The sequence below is a fragment of the Salvelinus sp. IW2-2015 genome, linkage group LG15 (assembly GCF_002910315.2).
Source record: "Salvelinus sp. IW2-2015 linkage group LG15, ASM291031v2, whole genome shotgun sequence".
Classification (NCBI taxonomy): Eukaryota; Metazoa; Chordata; class Actinopteri; order Salmoniformes; family Salmonidae; genus Salvelinus; species Salvelinus sp. IW2-2015.
In genome coordinates, this window is record NC_036855.1 from 432,988 (window position 1) to 460,437 (window position 27,450).

At 45.2% G+C, this 27,450-nt stretch overlaps 2 protein-coding genes across 2 annotated transcripts in view; both read left to right on the forward strand.

Annotated features, from left to right (window-relative positions):
• The window catches only part of gak (cyclin G associated kinase), a 42,248-nt gene extending 25,544 nt beyond the window's left edge, over positions 1-16,704 (forward strand). Inside the window, exons 12-29 of the mRNA XM_070446880.1 lie at positions 5,995-6,000; positions 6,730-6,779; positions 7,109-7,257; positions 7,487-7,609; positions 7,807-7,940; positions 9,337-9,531; positions 9,670-9,787; positions 10,289-10,368; positions 10,519-10,712; positions 10,835-10,999; positions 11,332-11,778; positions 11,908-12,045; positions 12,127-12,255; positions 12,353-12,439; positions 12,550-12,804; positions 12,934-13,085; positions 13,497-13,673; positions 13,895-16,704. Coding sequence (XP_070302981.1) covers positions 5,995-6,000; positions 6,730-6,779; positions 7,109-7,257; positions 7,487-7,609; positions 7,807-7,940; positions 9,337-9,531; positions 9,670-9,787; positions 10,289-10,368; positions 10,519-10,712; positions 10,835-10,999; positions 11,332-11,778; positions 11,908-12,045; positions 12,127-12,255; positions 12,353-12,439; positions 12,550-12,804; positions 12,934-13,085; positions 13,497-13,673; positions 13,895-13,996 — 2,701 coding nt within the window. The 3' untranslated portion in view covers positions 13,997-16,704. The remainder of the gene's footprint in view (positions 1-5,994; positions 6,001-6,729; positions 6,780-7,108; positions 7,258-7,486; positions 7,610-7,806; positions 7,941-9,336; positions 9,532-9,669; positions 9,788-10,288; positions 10,369-10,518; positions 10,713-10,834; positions 11,000-11,331; positions 11,779-11,907; positions 12,046-12,126; positions 12,256-12,352; positions 12,440-12,549; positions 12,805-12,933; positions 13,086-13,496; positions 13,674-13,894) is intronic.
• Positions 16,705-19,467: 2,763 nt separating this feature from the next.
• The window catches only part of hira (histone cell cycle regulator a), a 35,760-nt gene continuing 27,777 nt past the window's right edge, over positions 19,468-27,450 (forward strand). The window contains exons 1-12 of the mRNA XM_024002194.2: positions 19,468-19,693; positions 20,155-20,217; positions 20,428-20,538; positions 21,347-21,437; positions 21,724-21,818; positions 21,925-22,020; positions 22,108-22,268; positions 22,744-22,911; positions 24,111-24,224; positions 24,987-25,057; positions 25,315-25,420; positions 25,761-25,970. Coding sequence (XP_023857962.1) covers positions 19,657-19,693; positions 20,155-20,217; positions 20,428-20,538; positions 21,347-21,437; positions 21,724-21,818; positions 21,925-22,020; positions 22,108-22,268; positions 22,744-22,911; positions 24,111-24,224; positions 24,987-25,057; positions 25,315-25,420; positions 25,761-25,970 — 1,323 coding nt within the window. The 5' untranslated portion in view covers positions 19,468-19,656. The remainder of the gene's footprint in view (positions 19,694-20,154; positions 20,218-20,427; positions 20,539-21,346; positions 21,438-21,723; positions 21,819-21,924; positions 22,021-22,107; positions 22,269-22,743; positions 22,912-24,110; positions 24,225-24,986; positions 25,058-25,314; positions 25,421-25,760; positions 25,971-27,450) is intronic.

The following is a 27,450-nucleotide window of genomic DNA, read 5'->3' on the forward strand; positions in this document are numbered from 1 at the left end:
TAGTCTTTAGGTGCCTGTGTCAAACTCCATGCAGGCTGTCCTGTTCCTTTACTGAGGAGTGGCTTCTGTCTAGCCACTGCTACCATAAAGGCCTGATTGGTGGAGTGCTGCAGAGATGGTTGTCCATCTGGAAGGTTCTCCCGTTCCACAGAGGAACTCTGGAGCTTGTCAGAGTGACCATGGGTTCTTGTCACCCCTGAAATGCCTTCTCACCCCAGATTGTCAGTTTGCCGGTCGTCCAGCTCCAGGAAGGTCTTGTTGGTTCAAACGTTCTTCCATTTGATATGGGGATTATGGAAGTGATGGGATAGTGATGGGATATGATGGATAGTGAGGGATAGTGATTCAGCTGTTTGTACTCGTCTGTGTTGTCTGAGAAAAGTAAACATGGACACGTTATTCTAACATCTTCATCACAGATAAGCACTGTCATAGTAAGGGATACGCAGTTCATTAGGTGAAGAAGGTCATTAGGAAAGAGGACCGCACTTGTATTGTGAGACGACTGTACTTGCATTTCTGTTAATATAATGTACCATAATCTAGATGTGATTTCTGTCATTTCTGAGCACCGTGGGTGGACGCCCTAATCAGGTTAATCATTCTGAGCACCGTGGGTGGACGCCCTAATCAGGTTAATCATTCTGAGCACCGTGGGTGGACGCCCTAATCAGGTTAATCATTCTGAGCACCGTGGGTGGACACCCTAATCAGGTTAATCTTCTGAGCACCGTGGGTGGACGCCCTAATCAGGTTAATCATTCTGACACCGTGGTGGACGCCCTATCAGGTAATTCTAGCACCGTGGGTGGACCCCTAATCAGGTTAATCATTCTGAGCACCGGGGTGGACGCCCTAATCAGGTATACGTTCTGAGCACCGTGGGTGGGCGCCCTAATCAGGTTAATCGTTCTGAGCACGGGTGGACGCCCTATCAGGTTAATCGTTCTGAGCACCGTGGTGGACGCCCTAATCAGGTTAATCGTTCTGAGCACCGTGGGTGGACGCCCTAATCAGGTTAATCCTTCTGAGCACCGTGGGTGGACGCCCTAATCAGGTTAATCATTTGAGCACCGTGGGTGGACGCCCTAATCAGGTTAATCGTTCTGAGCACCGTGGGGGACGCCCTAATCAGGTTTAATCGTTCTGAGCACGCGTGGGTGGACGCCCTAATCAGGTTAATCGTTCTGAGCACCGTGGGTGGACGCCCTAATCAGGTTAATCGTTCTGAGCACCGTGTGGGACGCCCTAATCAGGTTAATCGTTCTGAGCACCGTGGGTGACGCCCTAATCAGGTTAATCGTTCTGAGCCACCGTGGGTGGACGCCCTAATCAGGTAATCTTCTGAGCACCGTGGGTGGACGCCCTAATCAGGTTAATCTTCTGAGCACCGTGGGTGGACCCCTAATCAGGTTAATCGTTCTGAGCACCGTGGGTGGACGCCCTAATCAGGTTAATCGTTCGAGCACCGTGGGTGGACGCCCTAATCAGGTTAATCGTTCTGAGCACCGTGGTGACGCCCCTAATCAGGTTAATCGTTCTGAGCACCGTGGGTGGACGCCCTAATCAGGTAATCGTTCTGAGCACCGTGGGTGGACGCCCAATCAGAGTTAATCGTTCTGAGCACGTGGTGGACGCCCTAATCAGGTTAATCGTTCTGAGCACCGTGGGTGGCGCCAACAGGTTAATCGTCTAGCACGTGGGTGACGCCCTAATCAGGTTAATCGTTCTGAGCACCGTGGTGGACGCCTAATCAGGTTAATCTTCTGAGCACCGTAGGTGGACGCGCCTAATCAGTTAATCTCGTTCGTGTGTAGCACCGTGGTGGAGTTGAGCGCTGGCCTAATCAGTGTTAATCGTTCTCGGAGGCACGCGCTGGGGTGTGACCGCCTAATCAGGTGTAATCTAGTTCTGAGCACCGTGGTGTTGGAGCGTTCCTGAATGCAGGGGTTAATCGTTCTGAGGCACCGTGGTGTGGACGCGCCTCGATAATCAGGTTAATCGTTCTGAGCACCGGTGTGGGGGTGGACGCCCTAATCAGGTTAAGTCGTTCTGTGCAGCACCGTGGTGGTGTGACGCCCTAATCAGTTAATCGTTCTGAGCACCGTGGGGTTGGACGCGCCTAATCAGGTTAATCGTTCTGAGGTCTACCCGCTGTGGTGGACGCCCTAATCAGGTTAAATCGTTCTGAGCACTCGTGGGTGGACTCGCCCTAATCAGGTTAATCGTTCTGACCACCGTGTGGTGGCGCCCTAATCAGTTAATTCGTTCTGAGCACCTGCGGGTGGACGCCCTGTAATCAGGGGTATAATACGTTTGCTGAGCATCCTGTGGGTGGACGCCCTATATCGAGGTTAATCGTTTCGTGTTAGGCACCGTGGGTTGGGACGCCTTCGTTGAAGTCGATGGGGGGTAATCGGTTTCTGATGCGGACCGTGGGTGACTCCCTAAAGTTGCGTAGGGGTTCTAAGTCGTGTTTCTGAGGCACCGTGGTGAACGCCCTAATCAGTTAATCGTCTGAAGGCACCTGTTGGGGGTTGTGGAGTACGCCCTAACTCAGGTGGTATCGTTTTTCGTGAGTGCACGCTGTGGGTTGTTGGACCCTCAATTGCAGGGTTATGCGTTCGTCCCCCTTTAAGTTCAGGTTTTTAGTTGATCGTTCTGAGGCATTGCCTGTGGTGTGGTGACGCTCCTTTTTTGAATCAGTGGTTTTAATCGGTTGCTGGGAGCACCGTGGTTGGTGTGGGTGGACTGCTGCCGAGATCAGGTGTAATCTTCGTGGTGGAGATGGGTTCACCGGGGTGTGGACGCATCCTGTAATTGCAGGTGTACATGCTTTCTGTGAGCACGCGTGGGGGTGGTACTGGGCCGTCGTAATTCAGGTTGAATCTGTTTTTGTTTGAGCACCGGGTTGTTTGGAGCGTCCCTAATGCAGGGTGTTTAATCGTTCTGTAGTCTGACGCGTTTCGTGATGTGAGTTGACGCCCTGAAGGTGCTCAGGTTATTGCACCCAATTGAATGAGTGGTCGCGGTTAAAAGTTCTGCATAATATGCTTCTTTTGTGTATATATGTAAAGAACCGCTTTGTGCCTGTTGCATTACTAGTTCGTGGCCGTCCTATCATTATTTTCCGTATATGATCTGAATAACTCTGACAACACACACACGACACGTACGTACATGGTCACACACCAGTCTACACATCATCTATCATGCACATCTATCGGACATATGCTTTTCTCTGGTCAGGAATAGGCGTGTTTGGCTCCTGTCTTTGCTTTCGCATTGTTCGTGCAAATAGTAGTCTGCTTCGCCTATTGTGCAAGTCTTTCCATCATCACTACGAGCTTCCTACCGATCTACTCCACTGTGACACATCTCAGTTCTTTGCGTTCTAGAGATCTCGATGTTCAATTCGGTCTACGGCCGCCACTTGTCCGCAGATTTTGCATGTCCGTGTTTGTGATTTCATTGGGGCCCAGTTGTTTAATTGCTGTTTTGTCGTGTTTGTCTGATTTTGTTCGTTTATGAAACTCTGCCTTTCTGACCACAACTCTGCTTATGGTCCTGATAAACTCCTGTCCTTTTAGTGCACCTAGTATATGTAATATTTGCATTGCTATCATCGTTTCTTTCCTTCTTTGGTTACTCCGTCCCTCGATGGGGTTTCCTTGTTGTGTTTTTTGATAGTGTCTTTGGTTGCTCGGTAGTCTTGCAAAGTATTTCACGGCTTTCTCTTTTGTCCATAAAATCCCATTTGTTATATTGTCTTCCTTTTTAGTGCATGTGAAGGCTGTGAATTGAGGTGGAGTTTGCATGTTGAAAGCGATGTTTTCAAATGGTTCTAGATCTGCTATTTCCACCGTGGGTTTCTTCTATTAGAAAAGATTCTCAACACTCACCGCATGATCGGTTCAGTTTTTCAACTCGCCTAGTACTAGTCTTGTGCTTTCTTTTTTAATCTCCATTTATTTGCCTACTAGTTTGTTTCGCCAGTTTTTAACTTTTTATTTGATTTTAGTTGTGCGTGGTAAAAATACAAGTATTTTAATCTAGTGTTTGTTTTAAGTCGTCATGTGTGAGTCGGAGATGTGTGTTCGGTGAGTGATAGTGTAGGATTATGAAGAGTGGCCATTGCAGTTGAGAATGCTTCTACATCTACTATAGCTAAATATAGTGCTGTGGTGTATTCCCTGAATTTTTGTGATTGCTCTCAGCGATCTCTCGCGAGTAGTGGTTCACTTGTTCACACAGGTATATATGACGTATGTATCGAAACTGCGCCTATTGCCATATCGAACCTTTTTTTTATTTATTTTATGGGGAGAGTAGTCAACGATGTGTGCACACTACAGAGGAAGGAGTAGATATGGATACAACCAGAATACCCTTTTGAAATTTGCAACTAGATTGTCCCCAAACACCCACTTTTTGTTGTTGTTGTTCCGGCCTTGTTCAGTCTCTATAATCTCTATATTCCTCCTCGTTGACAACAAACGATTTACATTTTGTTCTCTGACTGCGATTTATTTAGTTGTCTTCTTTGTTTGATGATTTTGTTGTTCTTTTGGGTATTGTGTTTGGTTTGGGAGAGTGTTTTTGTGCTGGGTGTGTTGTGTTTTTGTGTGTTTTTTTGGTTTTGTGTGTTGTGGTTGTTTGTTGTTTGTGTGTTGTTGTGTTTAGTTGTGGGGTGGTTGTTTGGGGTGTTGTTGTGGGGTTGTTGTGTGTGTGTTGGTTTGTGTGTGTTTTTTGTGGTGGTGGGTGTGTGGGTTGGGGTTGGGGTGGGGGGGTGGGGGGTTTGGGTGTGGGTGGGGGGTGGGGGGAAGTAGTCAACGAGTGCACACTACAGAGGAAGGAGGAGATATGGGATACAACCAGAATACCCTTTTGAAATTGGCAACTAGATTGTCCATTTTGTTGTTGTTGTTCCTGGCCTTTGTCAGTATCCGGAACCAAGTGTCCTCTTCGTTTGTAACAACAGATCTGAATTGTACCCATTGTGTGTTCTCCTCACAGTTACACAAAGGGAGACCTGGATATCTCCTACATCACCTCTAGAATAGCAGGTATGTACCCTCATTCTAGCCTTTCCTAGATCAGTTTTTGTGTGTCTTGTTTGGTATAACAAGGAGTTGACATGATAGCCCAAATAGATCTGGACCAGACTACTCATTGTAAACTATATTATTGATTTTATTGTCTTTGATCACCTTCTAAACTGTGGTTGCTTTGTGCTTGTCCTTGAATATGACAAATAAAATAATGCTCATGGTTCTATGTCTCTGAGCAGAATTGAAGCTCATCCATCTGTAGTGTTTTCAAAAGGCTAAGTGAAGTAATGTGATGGTTTACTCTGTTCTCTTGTAAAAAACCATCACATTACTTCACTTAGCCCTTTTGAAAAAACACACAGTATGGATGAGCTTCAATCTCCAGCAGACATAGAAACCATGAGCATATTTCTATTTTGTCATATCAAGGACAATCCACAAAGCAACACAGTTTAGAATGTGATCAAGACATAAAAATCAAAATATATTTACATGGATAGTGTCCCAATCTATTGGCTTCAGTCAACCCTGTATACCAATTCTGAGCACCGTGGGTGGACGCCCTAATCAGGTTATGCACCCAATGAATATGGGTCCGGTAAATTTCTCAAATATTCGGTAAATTAAAACGCTGCCGTTCAAATGTCTGGCGCCACATTTCCGAAACTGAAAACCTGACACACACACACACACACACACACACACACTGCTCAGAAAGACTGTCTCCCTTTCTGCATTGTCGCAAATATCTCTGCCCATGCAAGCTCCACACACTCACACACACCATTCTCTCTAAGATCTGATAACTCACCCCACCCTTGTCCAATCATCCTGTTTTGATTCATTGGTTTGCCCATTTTAGTTCTGTTTTGTGTTTTTCTGATTTTGTTTTATGAACTCTGCCTCTACCACAACTCATGGTCCTATAAACTCCTTCCTGTAGCCCCAGGTAAATATGGGATACTACACGCCCTCTTTGTACCCGCCTCATGTCCTGTGTGTGTGTGCGTGTGGCCGTAGTCTGCAACATATTCACGCTGCTGTGTCCATAATCCCATGTTAGCAGCATAAGGTGAATATGGGGTTTGAGTTGAAACATGGTTTGAATTCTAATCCTCCACCGCCTACTAAAAACCAACATCTCACCAACGTTCATTTTTCTAACTCGCCTACATCTGTTGCTGTTCTTTTTAATCCCATAGATCCTACTAGTTTTCTCCAGTTTAGACTRTAGATTTGCGGTGGAAAAATTACAGTATTTTAATCTAGTTTTTTTAAGTCTGTCATTGACAATGTGCGATGATAGTGAGATAAAATGTGCCATTGCAGTGAAATGCTTCTACACACAACTAAATATAGTCGGTGTGTATCCCAATTGTCTCTCACTATCTCTCTCGAAGTGTGCACTTGTTCACAGGTAAATGACTGATGTATGCAAACTCCCTATGCCAATCCAACCCTTTTTTTTTATTTATGGGAAGTAGTCAACGAGTGCACACTACAGGAGGAAGGAGGAGATATTGGGATACAACCAGAATACCCTTTTGAAATTTGGCAACTAGATTGTCCATTTTTGTTGTTGTTGTTCCTGGCCTTTGTTCAGTATCCGGGAACCAAGTGTCCTCTTCGTTTGTAACAACAGATCTGAATTGTACCCATTGTGTGTTTCTCCTCACAGTTACACAAAGGGAGACCTGGATATCTCCTACATCACCTCTAGAATAGCAGGTATGTACCCTCATTCTAGCCTTTTCCTAGATCAGTTTTGTGTTGTCTTGTTTGGTATAACAAGGAGTTGACATGATAGCCCAAATAGATCTGGGACCAGACTACTCATTGTAAACTATATATTATTGATTTTTATTGTCTTTGATCACCTTCTAAACTGTGTTGCTTTGTGGCTTGTCCTTGAATATGACAAAATARAAATAATGCTCATGGTTCTATGTCTCTGAGCAGAATTGAAGCTCATCCATCTGTAGTGTTTTCAAAAGGCTAAGTGAAGTAATGTGATGGTTTACTCTGTTCTCTTGTGTAACGTGTGTGTGTACGCTCAGTCATGTCCTTCCCGGCGGAGGGAGTGGAGTCTGCCATYAAGAACAACATGGAGGATGTGCGTCTCTTCCTGGATGGCCGTCACGCAGGACACTACGCCGTCTACAACCTGACCAAGCGCTCTTACAGACCCACCCGCTTYCACAACAGGGTAAGGCAGCCCACCACCAGACAGAATATGACCAATAWTTACTATTTATTTACTATTAGGTARAGAAAGGAGGGTTTTGTGGAACGATTCTACTGGTGCGCTGGTTTGTGCGTCCCGGATTATTTGAGCGAATTTTGCAATCTGTTAAAGTTCAGTATTAGGTATAGTCATTAGACAGACACCTATTTGAAAATAGACTTCCTAAAAGCTCTTCCTTGTTCTGCCGTAGGTGTCGGAGTGTGGCTGGCAGGCCCGGCGGGCACCCAACCTGAGGAGCCTCTACATCCTCTGTAAGAACATGCACCTGTGGCTGAAACAGGACCAGAGGAACATCGTTGTAGTCCACTGCCTGGTGAGCACATATACACCCTTACACTCACTCACACTGCACTGGGACACACAAAGTACTCACCATAACTTGGTGGCATTATATACCTTTTTTAAATCACCTTTTTCCTCCCGTAATTGGTAGTCTGTCTGAAATGCAGACCAACCCGAGAACTTGTACTCTTAGTCCCCCATGATCCCCCTTGTCTTGTGTGCTTGTAGGACGGGCGGGCGGCCTCGGCTGTGGCGGTGTGCTCCTTCCTGTGTTTCTGCCGCCTCTTCACCACGGCTGAGGCGGCCGTATACATGTTCAGTATGAAGCGTTGTCCCCCGGGGATCTCTCCTTCCCACAAGAGGTAGGTGCTCCTGGTCAAGTCATCCAGCCTTAAGTCAATWTTCTCCTTGGTACAGATCTAGGATCAGCTTCCCCTCCCCAATCCTAACCTTATCCTGCAGGTAGGTGTCCTAGCGGTTAAGAGCTTTGGGCCAGTAACCAAAAGGTCGCTGGTTCGAATCCCCGAGCCGGCAAGGTGGAAGAATCTGCCGTTCTTCCCTTGAGCAAGGCAGTTAAKCCCCAAAAACAACTGCTCCCCGGGTGCCGATGTGGACGTTGATTAAGGCAGCCCCCCGCACTGCTCTGATTCAGAGGGGTTGGGTTAAATGAGGAAGACACATTTCAGTTCAATGCATTCAGCTGTATACAACTGACTAGGTATCACCCTTTCCCTTCCCTTATCCACTAGTGAGGAAAATTCACCCTACATCTCTGCTAGCGTTCATGTCTGACTTCCATGTTCAGAGGCTCCTGTAGTGACTGTAGTTAACAGGGTTGGGGGTCTCCTGTAGGTTGCAAGATCAAATCCCTGAGCTGACAAGGTAAAAATCTGTAGGCAGTTAACTGTTCCTAGGCCGTCATTGAAAATAAGAATTTGTTCTTAACTGACTTGCCTGGTTGAATAAAGGTAAAAAGAATACTGAACAGCTAATCAAAGGGCTACCCAGAACCCTCTTTTACGCTGCTGCTACTCTCTGTTCATTATTTATGCATAGTCATTTTAACTCTACCTACATGTACATATTACCTCAACTAACCGGCGCCCCCACACATTGACTCTGTACCGGTACCCCCTGTATATAGCCTCGCTATTGTTATTTTACTGCTGCTCTTTAATTATTTGTTACTTTAATTTTCTATTTTTTTTCCTTAACTTCTTAAAGTATTGTTGGTTAAGGGCTTGTAAGTAAGCATTTCACTGTAAGGTCTACACCTGTTGTATTTGGCGCATGTGACAAATAAACATTTTGATGATGAATTCAGACTATTTTGAAGAAGTGCTTTTGGCTATGTTGCTGCGGGGACACCGGTTAGTCGAGGTAATATGTACATGTAGAGTTATTAAAGTGACTATACATAGATAATAACAGAGAGTAGCAGCGGCGTAAACACAAGACTTTCACTTCGCCTAGCCCAGTTCTGCTAGGAGCAAACTGAACCTAGGTATGCGGATGCTTTACAGAATATTGTCTCCTGCCCTATGGGCCGTTCTGACTCAAACTAGGCTACTTTTTATTTTATTTACTATGATCTTCAATCGGGCAGAGATTCTGTGACGCCCAGTTCAGGGTTCAAATGTGTTGAGATGTTCAGTGCAGACGAGTGCACGCTTTTGATTGGTCGTCGGCCGGTGAATGATTGTTTGATTGGCTCCTGTKGACACGCTGCTGCTGACTGTTGATTGGCCCTCGCTGCAGGTACATGGAGTACATGTGTGACATGATGGCTGACGAGCCCATCACCCCGCACAGCAGACCCATCCTCATCCGCTCCATCACCATGACGCCTGTGCCTCTCTTCAACAAGCAGAAGAGTGGCTGCCGGCCCTTCTGCGAGGTGTACGTGGGAGACGAGCGCGTGGCCACCACCTCCGGGGAGTACGACAAGATGAAGTAGGTCACATGATGCAGGACTTAATTTGATTGGTCCCAAATGACACCCTATTCCCTATTTAGTGCACTACTTTTGACCAGGGTCCATAGTGTGTTATAGACATTTCTCTCTCTCTCTCTCGCCACTTCTCTCTGCAGGGACTTTAAGCTGGAGGACGGACGGGCTGAGATCCCCTTGAACGTGACGGTGCAGGGGGATGTGCTGGTGGTTATCTTCCATGCCCGCTCAACCCTGGGGGGCCGCCTTCAGGCCAAGGTAGGGGCCACAGCAGTCAGGGACGGACCTAGAGTTAGTTTGCATTCAGTGAAGTTTGTTCGTGCAATTCGGTTAAATTCAGTGACRGTCCTAAGGACATGCATCCATACATCATAGTTAAATGCCCTAATCAGACTTTTTATAATGTAATGAAAACGAGCTTATCCAATGAGGCCTGTTGTACTTGAGTTGATCCAGAGATAAACGTTGCGTTCCAGGCCGACTACATTGCAGATGTTGCATTGTATCGAACAACGGTGTGCCACATCCTGGACTGCGCCATCAAGCATCAGATTGCTTTATCATACGATGCAGTTCGCTGATATGTTAAACACCTATCCAGGTGTTTGGGATCTGGCACGCGCGTCTGCCGTGTAGTCAGCCTGGAACAGAGATCTGGCACGCGCGTCTGCCGTGTAGTCAGCCTGGAACCCGACCAAAGGGGTGTTTCTCTGCTACTATGAAGTCACGTGGGTGTCTTGCTGTGTGTATGTTGACTAGATGGCTTCCATGAAGATGTTCCAGATTCAGTTTCACACAGGGTTTGTGCCCCAGAACGCCACCACGGTCAAGTTTGCAAAGTAGGTACCACCATCCATAGAATCTAAGCCACTACCCTCAGTCCAGGCAGGTGCATGTGTGTGACGATAGCCCAGGACACTTTTAAATCAATTGACTTGACCTCTAATTGACTAGATAACTGTCCGTCGTCGTCGGTTTTCCTCCAACAGGTATGACCTGGACGCCACTGACATCCAGGAGAAATACCCGGACCTCTTCCAGGTCCACCTGGATATGGAGGTGGATCCCTGCGACAGGCCGAGCAACAAGACTCCACCCTGGGACAACTTTGCCACAAAGGGCCTSAACCCCAAGATCCTTTTCTCCAGCCGGGACGAGCAGCAGGAGATCCTCACCAAGTTTGGTGGGTTTCACGGCTGTCTTGTCAGTCCAAAAAATAATCTGTGTAGTCCTCTGTTGAATTTCGAAGTACCGATGTGGTCCTCGAGGTACCTAACTCATGTTCTGTCCCTCCCTCTCCCATAGGCAAACCAGAGCTTCCCCGGCAACCGGGCTCTTTCTCCGGTTCTTTCTACGACACCGCGTCGCCTCCGTTGGAACAGACTCCTGATAGCTCCACCATGGAAGCAGAATCTCACCAGAGCACCGATACCAATGCCAACAACTTCTTCCAGACTTTGGATTGGGATGGTATGTCTCCTGTCGACGAGCACACTTTCTAGTGCATAAACTATTGCTAAAAATTATTATTTTGATTACATTTGCAACTGCCAACTGCATGTTAGCTGGTTGATTGTATTGAAAATACTTGAAAGCTGCCATTRCCCTAAACCAGGGGTCAAATCTRGGTCTGGAGTACTGCTGGTTTTCTGTTCTACCTGATAATTATTTGTGCYCACCTGGTCTCCCATGTCTAAATCAGTCCTTGATATGAGGAGAATGACAATCAGCAGTGGAAGGTTCCGGGTCCAGATTATAATACTCCTGCCCTAAGCCTTTTTTGACGAGTCTCTGTCACGTAGATGGGAGTGGACATGGAGCGGACGCTTCGGACAGCCTGGGAGGCACCATTGACGACCAGGACGAGCTCAGTGACGCCTCCGTGGACGAGGAGTCCTACTCCGGCCTGGCCGGCGAACCCCTCTCCAGGGAGCCTAGCGAGTCCCTGTTCAACGCTGAGTTCCAGGCTGCCGCCACACCCCAGGAGTCCCCGGGGCCCAGCGACACGGCTGACCTGCTGGGTCTCACCTCCGACCTCAGCTCCACCGCCCCCCCACAACCCTCCACGGCAGCAGGCGGCATGAAGGCCTCGTCTAGTAACAGTGACCTTCTCAACGACCTGTTTGCCTCCACGCCCAGCAGCAACGCTCAGCAGGGCAGCTCCAACAACCTGATTGAGGACGGAGGTGCCCAGGAGGACCTCTTCTTCAGTAACCCCGCTGCACCACCAGACTCGGCCACCCCGAAACGTAAGCGTCTTATCGATGTGTCCCCTTTCTGCCTTGGTGTCAGTAGAAGTGGTAGCATATTACTATTTGTATCGTTTTCATGCAGCCGATCCCCTCTGACACGTATTCCTGGCTATTTYTGTCCCACAGCAGTAAATGACCTGTTTGACCTGTTCGGGATGGGATCTTCATCCAGTCAGTCCGGACCCGACCTGTTTGGGGACCTGCTGAGCTCCGACACCAACACTAACCCCCCGCCCACCTCCAACTCCAGCCTTTTCAACCTCAGTAAGACACCAGTAATATGTATAAGAATAGAACTACAACTCCCATGTCCACTTCCATTCATTCAATGTTCTCTCTCGACAGACAAGCTGACCAACAATCCCCCKAAGATGACTTCGTCCGCCAGCCAACCAGACCTGCTTGGCGGGTGGGACAGCTGGGCATCGAGTGGGAGCATGGCCGCCGCCGCCTCCCATAAGCCAGCCTTCCCAGGTAGGTAGTAGCTACTGGGGCTGTTAATCTAGGATTTAACACCGTAACAACTCTAGCAGATATGCACTGAGTTTTGTTTTCCCTCTTGGAATTCCAGCTCCCGGGGTGTCTTCCTTCTCCAAAGCAAAGTCTCAGAGCTTCGACCCGTTTGCAGACTTGGGAAAACTGGGTCCTACGCTTTCAGGTAAAACAGACGCCAGTGACTCCTGGTACCATGTTACACTTAGACAGTGGGCTGTACTATCCATGGGCTGTAAATAAGTCATCTCATGTATATAAATATTTTATTTCCAGGTTCCTCCAGTGGCAGTTTCTCAGGCCCAGGCTTCAACCCTAAGASTGGGGCCTCCACCAAGAGTGCTGGGCAGCCGTGGCAGCAGTCTGGCCGGCCCTCCGCTGGCCAAAGCAAGCCTTGGATGGCCCCCAGTGCCGCCGCCCCCAAAGCCCAGCCACCCAAGCCTGCTCCCCAGCCACCCAAGCCCAACTACAACCTTAACTTCAGTGTGATCGGGGGCCGAGAGGAGAGAGGCGTCAGGGGCCCAGGATTTGGTGAGACAACCAATCACATCACTATCTGAGCATGTCTAATTAATGACAGCCTCTGTGTAGAAAACCCGGTCTCCGTTCTTTCTTTCCCCGTCTAATTGAGGATCTTTGCTCTGTGACTATATGTTCCAGGTCCAAAACCCAAAGTCAAAGAGGACGACTTTGAAGACCTGCTCTCCACTCAGGGTTTTGCCTCCAAGCTATCTGACAAGAGTGGACCCAGGACCATCGCAGAGATGAGGAAACAGGAGCTCTCAAAGAACATGGACCCCCTCAAACTGCAGGTAACACCAGCATGCCTCCTCCCAAATATACAGAAGGGCCTCCTTCTTGGACACAGATTGCCTTGGCCAGGACTGAGATTCTCCATTTCTAATGCTTTTCAGTCCAGGGGTGTATTCACTAGGAAGTAAACGGAAGCAAACAAGACGTGGAGGGACCTACCTACATTTGTCCAGTAATAAATAATTGATTTAATTGAAAAAGTTTTCAATTTTCAAAGTGCTTTGCTACAGAGTGCACTAATGAATACAGCCCAGGAGTAGACTCAGTCCTCGTCTGGGAAACTGTCCCTTGGTGTATGTATCTCTACACTGGGAGATAGTTCATTCTATGCGTGTATATTTCTAGTCGAGTTTTAAATCTTTGAACCTGTTCTGAGTGATTGTGGTTTGTGATCCTTGTTCCAAACCAAGATCCTGGATTGGATTGAGGGGAAGGAGAGGAACATCCGGTCCCTCCTCTCCACGCTTCATACAGTCCTGTGGGAGGGCGAGACGCGCTGGAAGCCCGTAAACATTGCAGACCTAGTCACTCCAGACCAGGTTAAGAGGTACTACAGGAAAGCTGCGCTGGTGGTGCACCCTGATAAGGTAACATCAATGTGATTCTACACACAATTAAACAGGTCTATCGGTTAGTCACAATTGCCTCGACTCACCCTGTGGTGAATGCATGCTCTTTGTGTGTACGGCCGAAGACATGATTGCCGTAGATGAATGGCTGGGATTAAAGTTTAGTATTGTGGGCTTGAAAGCAATGGCAAGTTCTTGATCTGTGAACGCTAACCGCACTTGAAACTCGTTCCTTGCAGGCCGCCGGAAAGCCCTACGAAGATTACGCTACGCTGATCTTCATGGAGCTCAACGACGCCTGGTCCGAGTTTGAGAACCAAGGCAGCAAAGCGCTCTTCTAAGACTTACTGGACGGGGCCCATATTGGGTCCTTGAGGGTTGCCCCCCCCCCCCCCCCCCACCTTAGAGAGTCTGCCAACCCTCCTGCCGTTGAGAAAAGGGCACCTTACTTTTATTTCTCATCTGCAGTTCAACATCATTGCCCATTTATAAGACACTGCCACCACATGCAAAGGGTGGCATGGGTGGAAGACCAGTGGTTCAAAAGCTTGGAAGATCGGAGGGATGGATATGACGACCGAGACAATCACAGAGAAGACCAGATGGTCACCAACCAGGCTCCATCCATTCGGAAATGTTGGGGACTGTATGGCCACTGGAACCCCGCAGACTTTGTTGCTGTAGACACGGCTGTTATTCCTTTACACTCCTTGGACAGACCTTTCTGCAGCGTTCTCTCTTTCTGAGAGACCAAGAGTTCATGCTGCTGTTGCTTCTTGACAGAACCATTCCCACTAACAGACTCCTCCTTCCTCCACAAGCCCCTACCGTAAGCGCCTTGCTCTGCGGACGGCAAAACAAATTACACTTGCTCATAACTGCCCCACCCCCCCCCACGGCAACATAGGAGACAAATAGAGAATATAGGGATTTCATCTGGTTGCTTTTTTGCCATGTGGAATTGTGCAATATGTTTGGTCTTTTTTTTGTTTTCTCTGTCAATGATAGTCCTCACTTAAGTGTAAATATTTTCTCAATGATGTGGTTCTTTAGGTAGATAGTGAGATGCCGAAACACACAGAGGTGTGTGTGTTGTTTAAGGATGGTAGCTCACCACCACGCTCTCTCTACCAGTAGATCATCATGCCTTTCTGTTCCAATGGTTTGTGTTAATTCCACTTATTACACAAAAGGTTTACAGGGAGTTTTCATTGCAACCCTCCATTTTGTGTTCCATAGCTGTTTTTCTCTTTACTTTAAAATGACCTCCTGATAGCCTCCTGAAGCTTTTTGTGTAATATATAATATTTTTTTTTACTTTTTACCTCATGGACCAATTTAAAACACCTATTTTCTTATTGTTGTGGGGTATCATAAGTATCCATGACATTTAATTGCAGAACTTAATAAATAAAAAATAATATATGAATTGAATGTCTTGAATGCGATGGAGGGAATGGGCATTTATAGGTGGTCCCATGACAGTTGTTTTGCCGAGCTGAAATCATTCCGAAGCGTCTTAACGTGAATGTGTTTTTGTATGGTCTTTGTTGGGTATATGTAGCTTCTGTTTTAGTCTTGCTTCCTTCTGTGTAACTTTGTTTTTATTTGACAGTGGGATCCTCCCTTTTTTCACCTCCCTATTTCTACATTTGAGTTATTTAGCTCTTATCCAGAGCAATTTACATGAGCACTTAGGGTTAGGGTTGCCTAATTTAGGGTTAGGGTTGCTCTAGGGCACATCGACAGTCTCTGGGATTCAAACCAGCAACTTTCCAGTTACTGGCCCGACTCTCTTAAYTGCTAGGCTACCTGCCGCCCATCCCATGACCGGGATTGTTGATTCTGTTCATTCCCCACCTATTGAAACCTTATTTTTTTGTGATTCCAGTAACACTATGGCTGTGTTTACATAGTCAATCCAATTCAGATATTTTGTCCAATTATTTGCGAAAGAGCTGATCTGATTGGTCAGAAGACCAATTAGTGGATAAAGATCAGAATTGGGCTGYCTGTGTAAATGCAGCCTATAAGGGGATACTTGATTGTAAGGCTGCCATTTTGAATAGACCTAATTTTGACAGTATCATGTTAGTACACTATAAGGAGAAAGAAAGCCTACTCAACCAAATTAAAATATGAATGTAGATTTCAGTAMAGAAATAAAAAGGTTTTGACCAGAGGCATGAAAAGACTGAAGTGGATGGTATTGATTATTGTCTCGATATGAGGAGATGGATGAGAAAGGATTCATGTTATGTGAAGAGCTGGCCAGTGATATTAACTGAGTTTTCAAAGATCAAGGTCATTCACAAAGTGACAATATTATGATGTGGTTTCTGAAAATTGCGGTGAAAGAAATTTGGTTTTGATTACCATGGAGTATTCTTGAGACAAGTTGTGAAAATAATTGTTACGAAATGAATGGCCATTTTACTAATGGTTGTAAAGCCTTTATATGGTTTTGCTTATCATGTTTGTCCTTTAATGCAGACTAAAAGGGATATTGATTCTACATTCAGAGTGCCGTGAGCCTTTTATAGAAAAATACTTCATCTGATCATCCCCATTTGTTGCAAACCATTGAGCTTCTCTACTATTATTAAAGTCACATGTTGGTATTACAGAATGATTGACATTGAATATACTGTATAGTATTCAAGTAAATGGTGCACTGATTTTGAGAGAATGTTGACTCCCGTAAAGTGAAAAGYTTCAGTAGAAATGTTTACCCATGAGTAAGACAAATACGTTTTTTTAAAAATCTCAATTTTTTTCTCCTACTGATTACAAGCATCAGCTGCTGAATGAATGCAACTGACCAGTGTGATAGATGAACCATCAAACGTCCCAATTTGTTAACATATCCAGGTAATCAGCATAACCCACACGTTAGGCCGTACATTTAATTCCACATGGACTCTGGACCACCAACATTCTAAAACGGAGGTTCCTTCCTGCTGACAAACCGTTATATTTCCTATATTTTTTCTCTTCCCTTCTGTTTCTGGAATGACATTTATGACCATTAAAACGCAATCATGAAAAAGTGTCGTCTTGCATTATTCTCGGTGATTTCCCAGGAAATCAGGTATTGTCCTTATCATCTGGTGAATTATAATTGACATTTAAAGTAAGCATTTCGTTCATATCAAAGGGATAGTTTGAGATTTTGGCAATGAAGCCATTTTTATCTACTTCCCCAGAGTCGGATGAACCAGAAACCGACAGCATTGCCTCGTGAAACTACCTGTAACTTCCTTCWTACTGCACACAGAAACATAAACATAGTAACCACGAAGGTAATCTGTTGCAGCTACTGATATTTATATGTTTTACATTAAAAAATATATATTTCTTTTTTCCTAGAAAATAAGTAGGTCCAGATCCCCAGCAGTACCCGAGTTTGAGAACTTATGGCCTACGGCACACACACATGTCATTTATCAATGGGCCCATTCCTTGCAGAAACAATGAAATCTAATTGAATGTATAGTATCCATTATCATGTTAGTTATAGCTTTGATAATACTAGGCCTAGGGAACTGATTATGTCGTCTCACATAATCAATGATAACTATCGAAGATGCGTAGTGGGTAAACATCATTGCCTACAGCTGCWACAACTCTAACATAGCCTACTTCCTAAAACAGTCTAATATTAACCTAGCTAGCTAGTACACATACACCATTAAGAACTTTATTAAGCAAGTTTAGATTTGTTATTGTCCACATTCAAAGGACAAACAAGTATCACACTTAAATCACTCTGCACAAGTTTATGTAAATATATAGTTTAATAGTTTGTTTAACCCTTGTGCTTTGCTGAAAAAAAACGATGTCCATTGTGGTATGGGTCAGATAGACCCGACCAGTTTAAACACATTCAAGACACTCAAAGAATCAAGTAAAAACAGCCCAAACTTTATTTTGTCTTGTCAGACCTTTCAGAAAGAAGAAATACAAGAACATTTGATTTCAAAAACTATATTTAAGAACCATTTGTTAAACATATTTCCTTTCTCACAAACAAGCATTTTCTGTTTGGAGCTCATTATGAGTGTCCGTGTCAGAGATCTGCTGCTCTCGCACTGAGAAGGAGAAGCTTTGGAAAGCTCCTTTTCACACAAACATCATTATAAAAGTGCAACCAGAACCAGTCAAAACAAAATACATCAAAGACACTTGTTTATTTTGGACCTGTGCCAATAGCTATACAGATGAAAGCCTCTGGGTCAAAATGAACCACAACAAAATCAAATCAAATTTTATTTGTCACATACACATGGTTAGTAGATGTTAATTTGAGTGTAGCGAAATGCTTGTGCTTCTAGTTCCGACAATGCAGTAATAACGAACGAGTAATCTAACCTAACAATTTCACAACAACTACCTTATACACACAAGTGTAAAGGGATGAAGAATATGTACATAAAAATATATGAATGAGTGATGGTACAGAACGGCATAGTCAAGATGCAGTAGATGGTATAGAGTACAGTATATACATATGAGATGAGTAATGTAGGGTATGTAAACATATTAAGTGGCATTGTTTAACAAAAATGTGTATAATATCGACATTTAGTTAGCTGTAAATAGAAGGCTCTGGCCAATCAATACCTAGCTATCTAGTTAGTATCTTGCTTCCTTACAAATTTGCTGGGCTACATAGCCATACATCTACCCATACAAAGTGCAACAGCTGAAAAACCTCTCGAGTCACTTTTTTTATTTATAATTTCGGTGGTTATATTCCGATCATATAAAGAAAATAAGTGATACTTTAATTAGTTAAGAGGTTCAACAGACAGGCCCTTTGTTTGGTTTGCCATGGTTTTTCAAAATAAAAGACAGCGCGGCACACTTTTACAATATTTTACACTAGCTACTTGGGAAAGCTATTAGCTAGTTATTTCCTTTAGCGCTACTTTCCTTTTCCATATCACGGTCTTAATCTGTATGTGCTATTTCACAATAGGCAGTAGCTTTCTCTTTTCAAATTAGTAATTAAATGCACATCCAGTGGGATGAATCTGCGGAATAGACGCCTTGCGGGACATGTTTCCAGACGATCTACTGGAAAGGTGGAACACTTCCTTTGTTGCTGCCGCTGCTTTTATGGTGTCTGTTTCTTATTAGCATCACGACAGCAGCATTACCGTCCCGGTTTTATGGTTTTGCCTTTAAAATAAAAGTCTGCCGTAAAACGCTATACATACGACATAAAATCAATACTTTTTGTAGCTTTGCAAAGTACATAATTTAAAAATGATGTTACAAAATTATAACTACATCTGAAAAAAAGGAGAATGCTGTATTTTTTTATTTAACCTTTATTTAACTAGGCAAGTCAGTTAAGAACAAATTAGTATTTACAATGACGGCGTACCAAAAGGCCTCCTGCGGGAAATGGGATGATCTTTTTTAAATTTTTGTATTACATTTATATAAGATAAATAATATTATAAGGTGGAGCACATTGAGAAATGGCTGGAGCTTAAAGGAAAATTCAACCCAAAACGATTTCTGTGATGATTTCTGTATTTAATAATATTCTACAGACCCTACTGATCTAGCACTAGAATAATCGTGTTTTATGTAATGAATTGTAATGAAGTAATTTGCTTTGGAATATGTTTTAAAACCCAAATGTAATGCGAATGTCACTTAAATATGAAGCATTGTTTGGATACATACATCATGTTTAGGACACTTTTCTACTATTACGTGGAAGACTTTTATTTAGAAAATGTCTGTGACCCGGAAGTACTTTTTTAGTGTTGCCGACGAGACGCTGAAYTGTTTCTGCTTGGAGATTGGGGAGAATGCGAGATGTGCCAGAGGGTAGCAAGAGAAATGGAGTTCAATTAAAGTAACGGACGGACTTTGACACAAAAGGAGGAGTACTTCAGATCCAAGGATATCTAACTAAACGCAAGAGACGTGGAGAAATCACGATTAGCTCAAAATATTTTAATTCAAAGCCAACGCACTTGAAATGAAGCTATTGAAACCAAGTTGGGTCAGTCACAATGGTAAGCATTTGAATCGCGGTTGTGCTGGAATGAATAATAATAGTTGACCGAATCTTGACCCAAGACAAGTTGCGCTTCTGTTGTTGTTTGGGGGGGGGTAGCTAGCTGACGTTACTCATTCCTTTGTAAACTAAAGCTACAAAGGGCAAGACACAACGCTCTCTTGAATGAGCCATGCGCTAAGGCGCTAATGTTAGCTAGTTAGCTATCTGTTTTTATTTGTTAAGGTTAGCTTGTAAGCATATTCCACAAAGCAGTAAGTAGATAGCAGTTGTTGCAAAACACCCAATGCAGGCTGTAGTATTCATTTTAGACCGTGTCTACAGCTGGGTTGTATTTATTACTATTTATTAATCTGCGTAATGAATACCCCCCTGGTGTTATGAATCAGGCATTTTAGCTATCTACAGCATTTTGATGACATGCTTGTTAATACAATTCAAATCACGTCTGCTTCTCAGGGAAACCAATATTTTCTGTTGACATCCATCCTGATGGAACAAAGTTTGCCACAGGTGGCCAGGGTAAGGTCCTTCATTCAGCCTAATAACGGTRTAACTGTTAGGGTTACATTTAAACAATACACCTCACTAAACAGTACAAGCGTAAAGTACTGTTTGACCATTTTCTCAAGCATACCATAATAATCAATACACTATGCACCATTGTTTTACACTTTAATAAGGAGATCAGTTCAGTCGTACTGAGTTTTGTTTGTGTGCCATGTGTTGCAGGAGAGGACTCTGGGAAGGTTGTCATTTGGAACATGGCTCCAGTGCTCCGAGAGGAGGACGAGAAGAACGTGAACATCCCCAAGATGCTCTGCCAGATGGACAATCACTTAGGTGTTTCTTCTGTCACTGATGTTTGGTGTCTGCTGCTCAGATCTGACTGACAATAGAGAGACGAACCATATGTCTGCTGCTCAGGTCTGACTGACAATAGGGAGACGAACCAAATGTCTGCTGCTCAGATCTGACTGACAATAGGGAGACGAACCATATGTCTGCTGCTCAGATCTGACTGACAATAGGATACGAACCATATGTCTGATGCTCAGATCTGACTGACAATAGGATACGAACCATATGTCTGATGCTCAGATCTGACTGACAATAGAGAGACGAACCATATGTCTGCTGCTCAGGTCTGACTGACAATAGGGAGACGAACCAAATGTCTGCTGCTCAGATCTGACTGACAATAGGGAGACGAACCATATGTCTGCTGCTCAGATCTGACTGACAATAGGATACGAACCATATGTCTGATGCTCAGATCTGACTGACAATAGGATACGAACCATATGTCTGATGCTCAGATCTGACTGACAATAGGGAGACGAACCATATGTCTGCTGCTCAGGTCTGACTGACAATAGAGAGACAAACCATATGTCTGCTGCTCAGATCTGACTGACAATRGAGACAAACCATATTCCGGCGTGTTTTTAATCTGACAAAAAAAACTGCATACAAGAGGTTCTCTGGGGGTGAAGTTTCACCCTCTCCCAATCCTAACCTTAACCATTAGTGGGGGAAATGCAAAACTGTCTCAAGATCAGCGTCTAGGGGCAAATTCACTGAACACTACAAACAGTGGATCACTTCTGTTTGAACTAAAACAGGTGCTGTGTTGATTTCTCTTTTCTAGCCTGTGTGAACTGTGTCCGCTGGTCAAACACTGGGCTYTACCTGGCCTCCGGAGGAGATGACAAGCTGGTCATGGTGTGGAAGAGAGCTGCGTATGTAACATACTCCCACCTAATTACATGCTGTGTTTGGTTGATATTTTCCTGTAATATTGTGCCATTGCAACTCACCATGTAAGTCACACGCATCAAAGTCATTCCCCTAGAGAGCCGGGTGTCTGCGGGGTTTCTCTCCTCCCTTGTACTTGCTTAACAAATTAAGGTCACTTATTAGTAAGGRAAGGAGAAACCTAAAAACAGCAGTCACTAGGCCCTCCRTGGAACGAGTTTGACACCCCTGATGTAAGTGATCTTTGATTTTCTGTGTTTACTTGAACAGCTTCATTGGACCGAGTACTGTATTTGGGTCGAGCAGTAAATTGGCCAACGTGGAGCAGTGGCGCTGTGTGACCATACTGAGAAATCACACAGGGGGTAAGTTGTCTGCTCTATGGAAAGATGGACTGCTCACAGCTCAGATAATGCTCTACATTACATTGACAGTGGTTTGCCTTTGGGCACATCCCGYCCGTGTTTTCAGATGTGATGGATGTGGCGTGGTCCCCTCACGACGTGTGGTTAGCCTCCTGCAGTGTGGACAACACCATTGTGATATGGAATGCCCGCAAATTCCCAGGTGCGAGCCAAACGACAACCACCGTTTTTTTTGTGTGTATTTATGCGTTATTTCTCACACAACCTTCCTTGATCATCTTCCCTCCAGAGATAGTGGCGTCGCTGAAGGGCCACACAGGCCTGGTGAAGGGGCTGACGTGGGACCCTGTAGGGAAGTACATCGCCTCCCAGGCTGACGACCACAGCCTAAAGGTGTGGAGGACCATGGACTGGCAGCAGGAGACCAACGTCACCAAGCCCTTCAACGAGGTGAGCTCCACTCTGCCAAGCTGACAACCCTMCACACAACACAGTTGGGGTGTATTTCGTCAGTGCCAACTGTAGCAAATCACTTTGCGATGGTAAATGTTTTGCAACAAAAAATGAGATGTGCCCACAGGCGCACGACTGTCAACATAACGGTCGCCGTCAWTATTGGCTGATCCCTGGCCGTGACCCCACTTTCCGAGGTYGTCTCGGGGGGGAGTGGGATATGCAAAAAACAAATGTCAAATCCACACATGTATAATATACACTTGTACATGTGTGAAATAGCACCCACCTTATTATTATTTTTATACTATTCGACAAATTCAGGAATGTCTCTTCACTATTCGGCCCGTTTGCTTCTATTTAGTTCCTATTGAGGAGACCCGAGCTGTCACTCTCCCTTCTCAGGATTGATGTCTGTCATCTCTGTTGTCCTAACTCTCTGTTCTCTGCTCCTCTCTGTGTTGTTGACCAGTGTGGAGGGACCACCCACGTGCTGCGCCTCAGCTGGTCTCCCGACGGACAGTACCTGGTGTCAGCCCACGCTATGAACAACTCAGGGCCCACCGCTCAGATCATTGAGAGGGACGGCTGGAAGACCAACATGGACTTTGTGGGCCACCGCAAGGCTGTCACTGTTGTGGTGAGGGCCAGTGATCAATCAGTCAAATGTATTTTATAACGTCCTTTTTACATTAGCACTTGTCACAAAGTGCTTTACAGATATCCAGCTTAAAACCTACCTTAAACCCCCAAACGGCAAGCAACGCAGAGCACAGTGGCTAGGAAAAAACTCCCTGGAAGGCACGAACTTACAGAGGAACCAGGCTCAGAGGGGTGGCCAGAGGCAGGAACCAAGGAAGAAACCGAGGGAGGAACCAGGCTTAGGGGTGGCCAGAGGCAGAAACCTAGAGAGGAACCAGGCTCGGAGGGGTGGCCAGAGGCAGGAACCAAGGAAGGCAAACATAGGGAGGAACCAGGCTTAGGGTGGCCAGAGCAGAAACCTAGAGGCGGAACCAGGCTCAGAGGGGGGGGCCAGAAGCAGGAACCAAGGAAGAAACCTAGGGAGGAACCAGGCTTAGGGGTGGCCAGAGGCAGAAACCTAGAGAGGAACCAGGCTCGAGGGGGGGGGGGCAGAGGCAGAACCAAGGAAGAAACCTAGGGAGGAACCAGGCTTAGGGGTGGCCAGAGGCAGAAACCTAGAGAGGAACCAGGCTCAAGAGGAGTGGCCAGAGCCAGAAACCTAGAGAGGAACCAGGCTCAGAGGGGGGGGGGCAGAGGCAGAAACCTAGGGAGGAACCAGGCTTAGGGGTGGCCAGAGGCAGAAACCTAGAGAGGAACCAGGCTCAGAGGAGTGGCCAGAGGCAGAAACCTAGAGACGAACCAGCTCAGAGGAGTGGCCAGAGGCAGAAACCTAGAGAGGAACCAGGCTCAGAGGAGTGGCCAGTCCTCTTCTGTGGACTCTGAATGACGTTAATGGATTCTTTCTTCTTTTGGACTCCACCTGAAATCCCTTACAACATATTATGGATTTTGTATTTTTGTACATTGCCCTGAGAACTTACATGTTAGGCTTTCTGGTAAACACTCTTATTCTTGTAATGGTGATAGTGGATATTGACTAGGAATCTGAGTAATACTGCTTTATGTGCAAAACACTTTCCAAAGTGTGTTGTCACAACAACATGCTGTTATTAAACAAGTTTGGAGGAAAGATCCTTCCACAAGCTTGCAGACACTGACATAAGCTTAGAGAGGGCACAATTGGGATGGCATTTCAGCTCTAGAATCACTCTTATCCCTCAGGCTCCCAATCACCTCTCCTYTCTCTCTSTCTCTCAGAAATTCAACCCCAAAATCTTCAAAAAGAAACAGAGGAATGGGAGTTCTCCCAAGCCCAGCTGTCCCTACTGCTGCTGTGCTGTGGGAAGCAAAGACCGCTCTCTCTCCGTTTGGGTAAGAACCATCGTTCTACGTCATAGACATTACAACCAGTAGATAGTGATAGCTTTGATGTCATCCACGTATTCCTATGGAAAACTCCCGATGTCGCATGAAGAATTTGAAGTGCAAGGATCATGGTTGATGTAGTCATTGTCATCAACCGGGAGCCTCCTCGTAGCCTGCTGGCCCGCGATTGGTCTGTGTCAGTATGTGGTCCTGTATGATGACAAATGTAGTAGTCAGAATAGATCGCTATTTAATTAAATATCTTGATTCATAGTGAACTTTAAAATACTTCCCGTGGGGATCGAACTTGATCATAATCAATTCCTTTTAGAGCCCAAAACAGGGGCCCTACATTTATTTGGTTTGGCCGTTCTTGCGATCAGAATTTACGTAGGCTTTCTAGAGCAAACCAGGGCTTTTGGCAGCGCTAGGTTGCTACCCTTGGGACTTCACGCTCCAGACTGGACACTGGGGGGCCTGGTCTGTGTACAGGATTTGTCAGATGTTTATCCTTCATACCTCATTCAAACGGACATATAAACTAGCAAAAAAATCGGTTTTCTTGTTTTTGTTGTATTGATTGTTTTAATTGCATCTAATCTATTCACACATTTTAGACGGATAGTGAGACCCACCCTCCATCAATGTGTCTTGACAGCAGTATGTGTACATGTGAATGTCTCTGTAGAATCCCCCAAAACATATTTGACAGATCTATAATGAACTGTACCAACTCTGTTTTGTGTGGGCATGCCTCTCCATTTTCAGCTGACGTCTCTGAAGCGCCCTCTAGTGGTCATCCACGACCTGTTTGATAAATCCATCATGGACATCTCATGGTGAGAGCACCTCCTCCCTCCATCTACCCCCCCACCCCCCCTCACTGAATGAATCTACTTTGACATATAATACATGTCTTTAGAGACTGATGGTCTGTTTCTTAGCCGGTGTGCCAGTCTGTTTCTTAGCCTGGGTGCCAGTCTGTTTCTTAGCCTGGGTTTGATGATATTAGTTTTCTTTCAAAGTGTATGGAGATACGGGTGGGAACGCTGTTAGTTACAGTGTGTGGTGGCGTTTCGCTTCCTGCTCCACTTAGGACCCTGAATGGGCTGGGTATCTTGGTGTGCTCCATGGACGGTACAGTGGCGTACCTCAACTTCTCTCAGGACGAGCTCGGGGACCCCCTCAACGAGGACGAGAAGGTCAGCCAAACTGCTAATGTCCTTTGACGTGACCCAACCAGTGTTGGGGTCAATACCACAACTTCAATTCCCTCTTTCTGTACATTCTCTGTAAATATAAAGTTTCCCCCAAAAGCTTTACAGCGAAGGTGGCAATTATATTTCTCACAACAACCCATAACACTTGTAGAACTGCAAAGTGCTTAGTTTAGCAAATTTCAGTTCACATATACTTTTTCTCCCCCTGCTTTGGCCACTGGGTCGTCACGTTAGCTTTCAAGAAACTCCCCCCAGATCTATAAGTTATTTGTCTAGTGGATTATGAGATGATCTTCTAGCTAGCTAACACTCCTCCATCCAGAATGCCATCCACCAGAACATCTATGGTAAGAGCCTGGCCATCACCACCGAGGCCCAACTCTCCACCACCATCATCGAGAACCCGGAGATGCTCAAGTACCAGCAGGAGAGGCAGCGTGCGGAACAGGCCAACCACAGGATGGCTCACGAGGCCCAGGCCCACAAACTCACCAGCGTGGTCAATGGAGAGTCCCTGGAAGACATCCGCAAGGTAGGATGGGCCAGCTAGTTTCCCCTAGGTACAGATCTAGGATCAGCTCCCACAATCCTAACTATTAGTGGGGAATCTGCAAAACTGACCCAAGATCAGCRTCTAGGGCAGGGGGGTGACATCCGCATGGTAGGACAGGCCGGTATGAGGGTTTGGGTCAATTTGAGAAAATTCTAAATAGTAGACTGAAATTACAATTCTCTTCGATGCTTTTAACGAGGAACATTTGGAATTGGAATTTGGTTTACTTTCGGAATTGACTGGAATTTAAATGGAATTGACCCCAACCCTGATAAGTACAGATCTAGGATCAGCTTACCCTCTCCAATCCTAACCTTACCYATTAGTGGGGAATCTGCTAAATGGACCCTAGATCAGCGTCTAGGGGCAACTTCACCCTACTCTGCACGGCAACAATGCACCTCAGAGCAGGACCAGTACAGCACCACAGTTTGATTAACACTATAAAGGCTGACCAAGCCGAACCAAGCTGTAAAGGGCTGGCCTGGTTATGCATCTTCCGTAGTTGCTGGAACGGAACATGAATGTGAAAAGAAAATATCCAAGCCAGAACAGTATKGTTCCGGTCGGTCCAATAATGTGAGTCAGGCACACATGCTCAGCCCAATATAGCTGTCACTTAGTTCTCCATGTTGCAGGTGTTCGGTCCTCTTTTTGTCATATCCCTACATTTTGAATCCATTGGCTTCATTGAGGGGATGTAATGAAATGACAGGCATGTAGGAAATCAATAAACCTATTGATGTAAACCATAACACCAATGCACAACATTGACCCACAGCTCCCTGTATGGTTCTGTTTAGGGTTGGAAAGTTCCCAGAAACATTCCCAAAACCGGTTATAAAGATATCCTGGTTGCAAGATTCCTGGAATTACGAGGAAATCTGAGAAATCCTCCAATCGAAATGTCTGAATTTTGCAACCCTAGTTCTGTCTTTGTTTTGCCCCCTTTGTTCATGCATTGTCTCGACAGACTTGCTCTCCCTGAAAGGCAGATATCAGGGCCCGTATTCGTTAGAGATATTCCAGTAATTTGACATATATATTTAGATATTCCAGTAATTTGACATATATATTTAGATATTCCAGTAATTTGACATATATATTTAGATATTCCAGTAATTTGACATATATATTTAGATATTAGTTTCCTTACTTTGAAAGCTGTCTATGGACAAGGATTAGCAACATTTGAGGAAACATTTCCCGTGTAAGTCAATCTCCCTCTTAGCATGTATCAAATGTCATGCTGAACTGTCCCTTTAAACGTCTCAGACGTCGATATAATCTGTCCTTTTAGTCGTATTCATTGTGATCTAAAAGGATAAACTGATCCTATATCAGCACTCCTGCTTTTAGGCGCTTGWTACACACGGCACAAGATCTAGGATCACTTTTGTCCTTTTTGATTTTAATGATCCTRGATCAGCACTTCTGCTTTGTAAATACGGRACCAGAT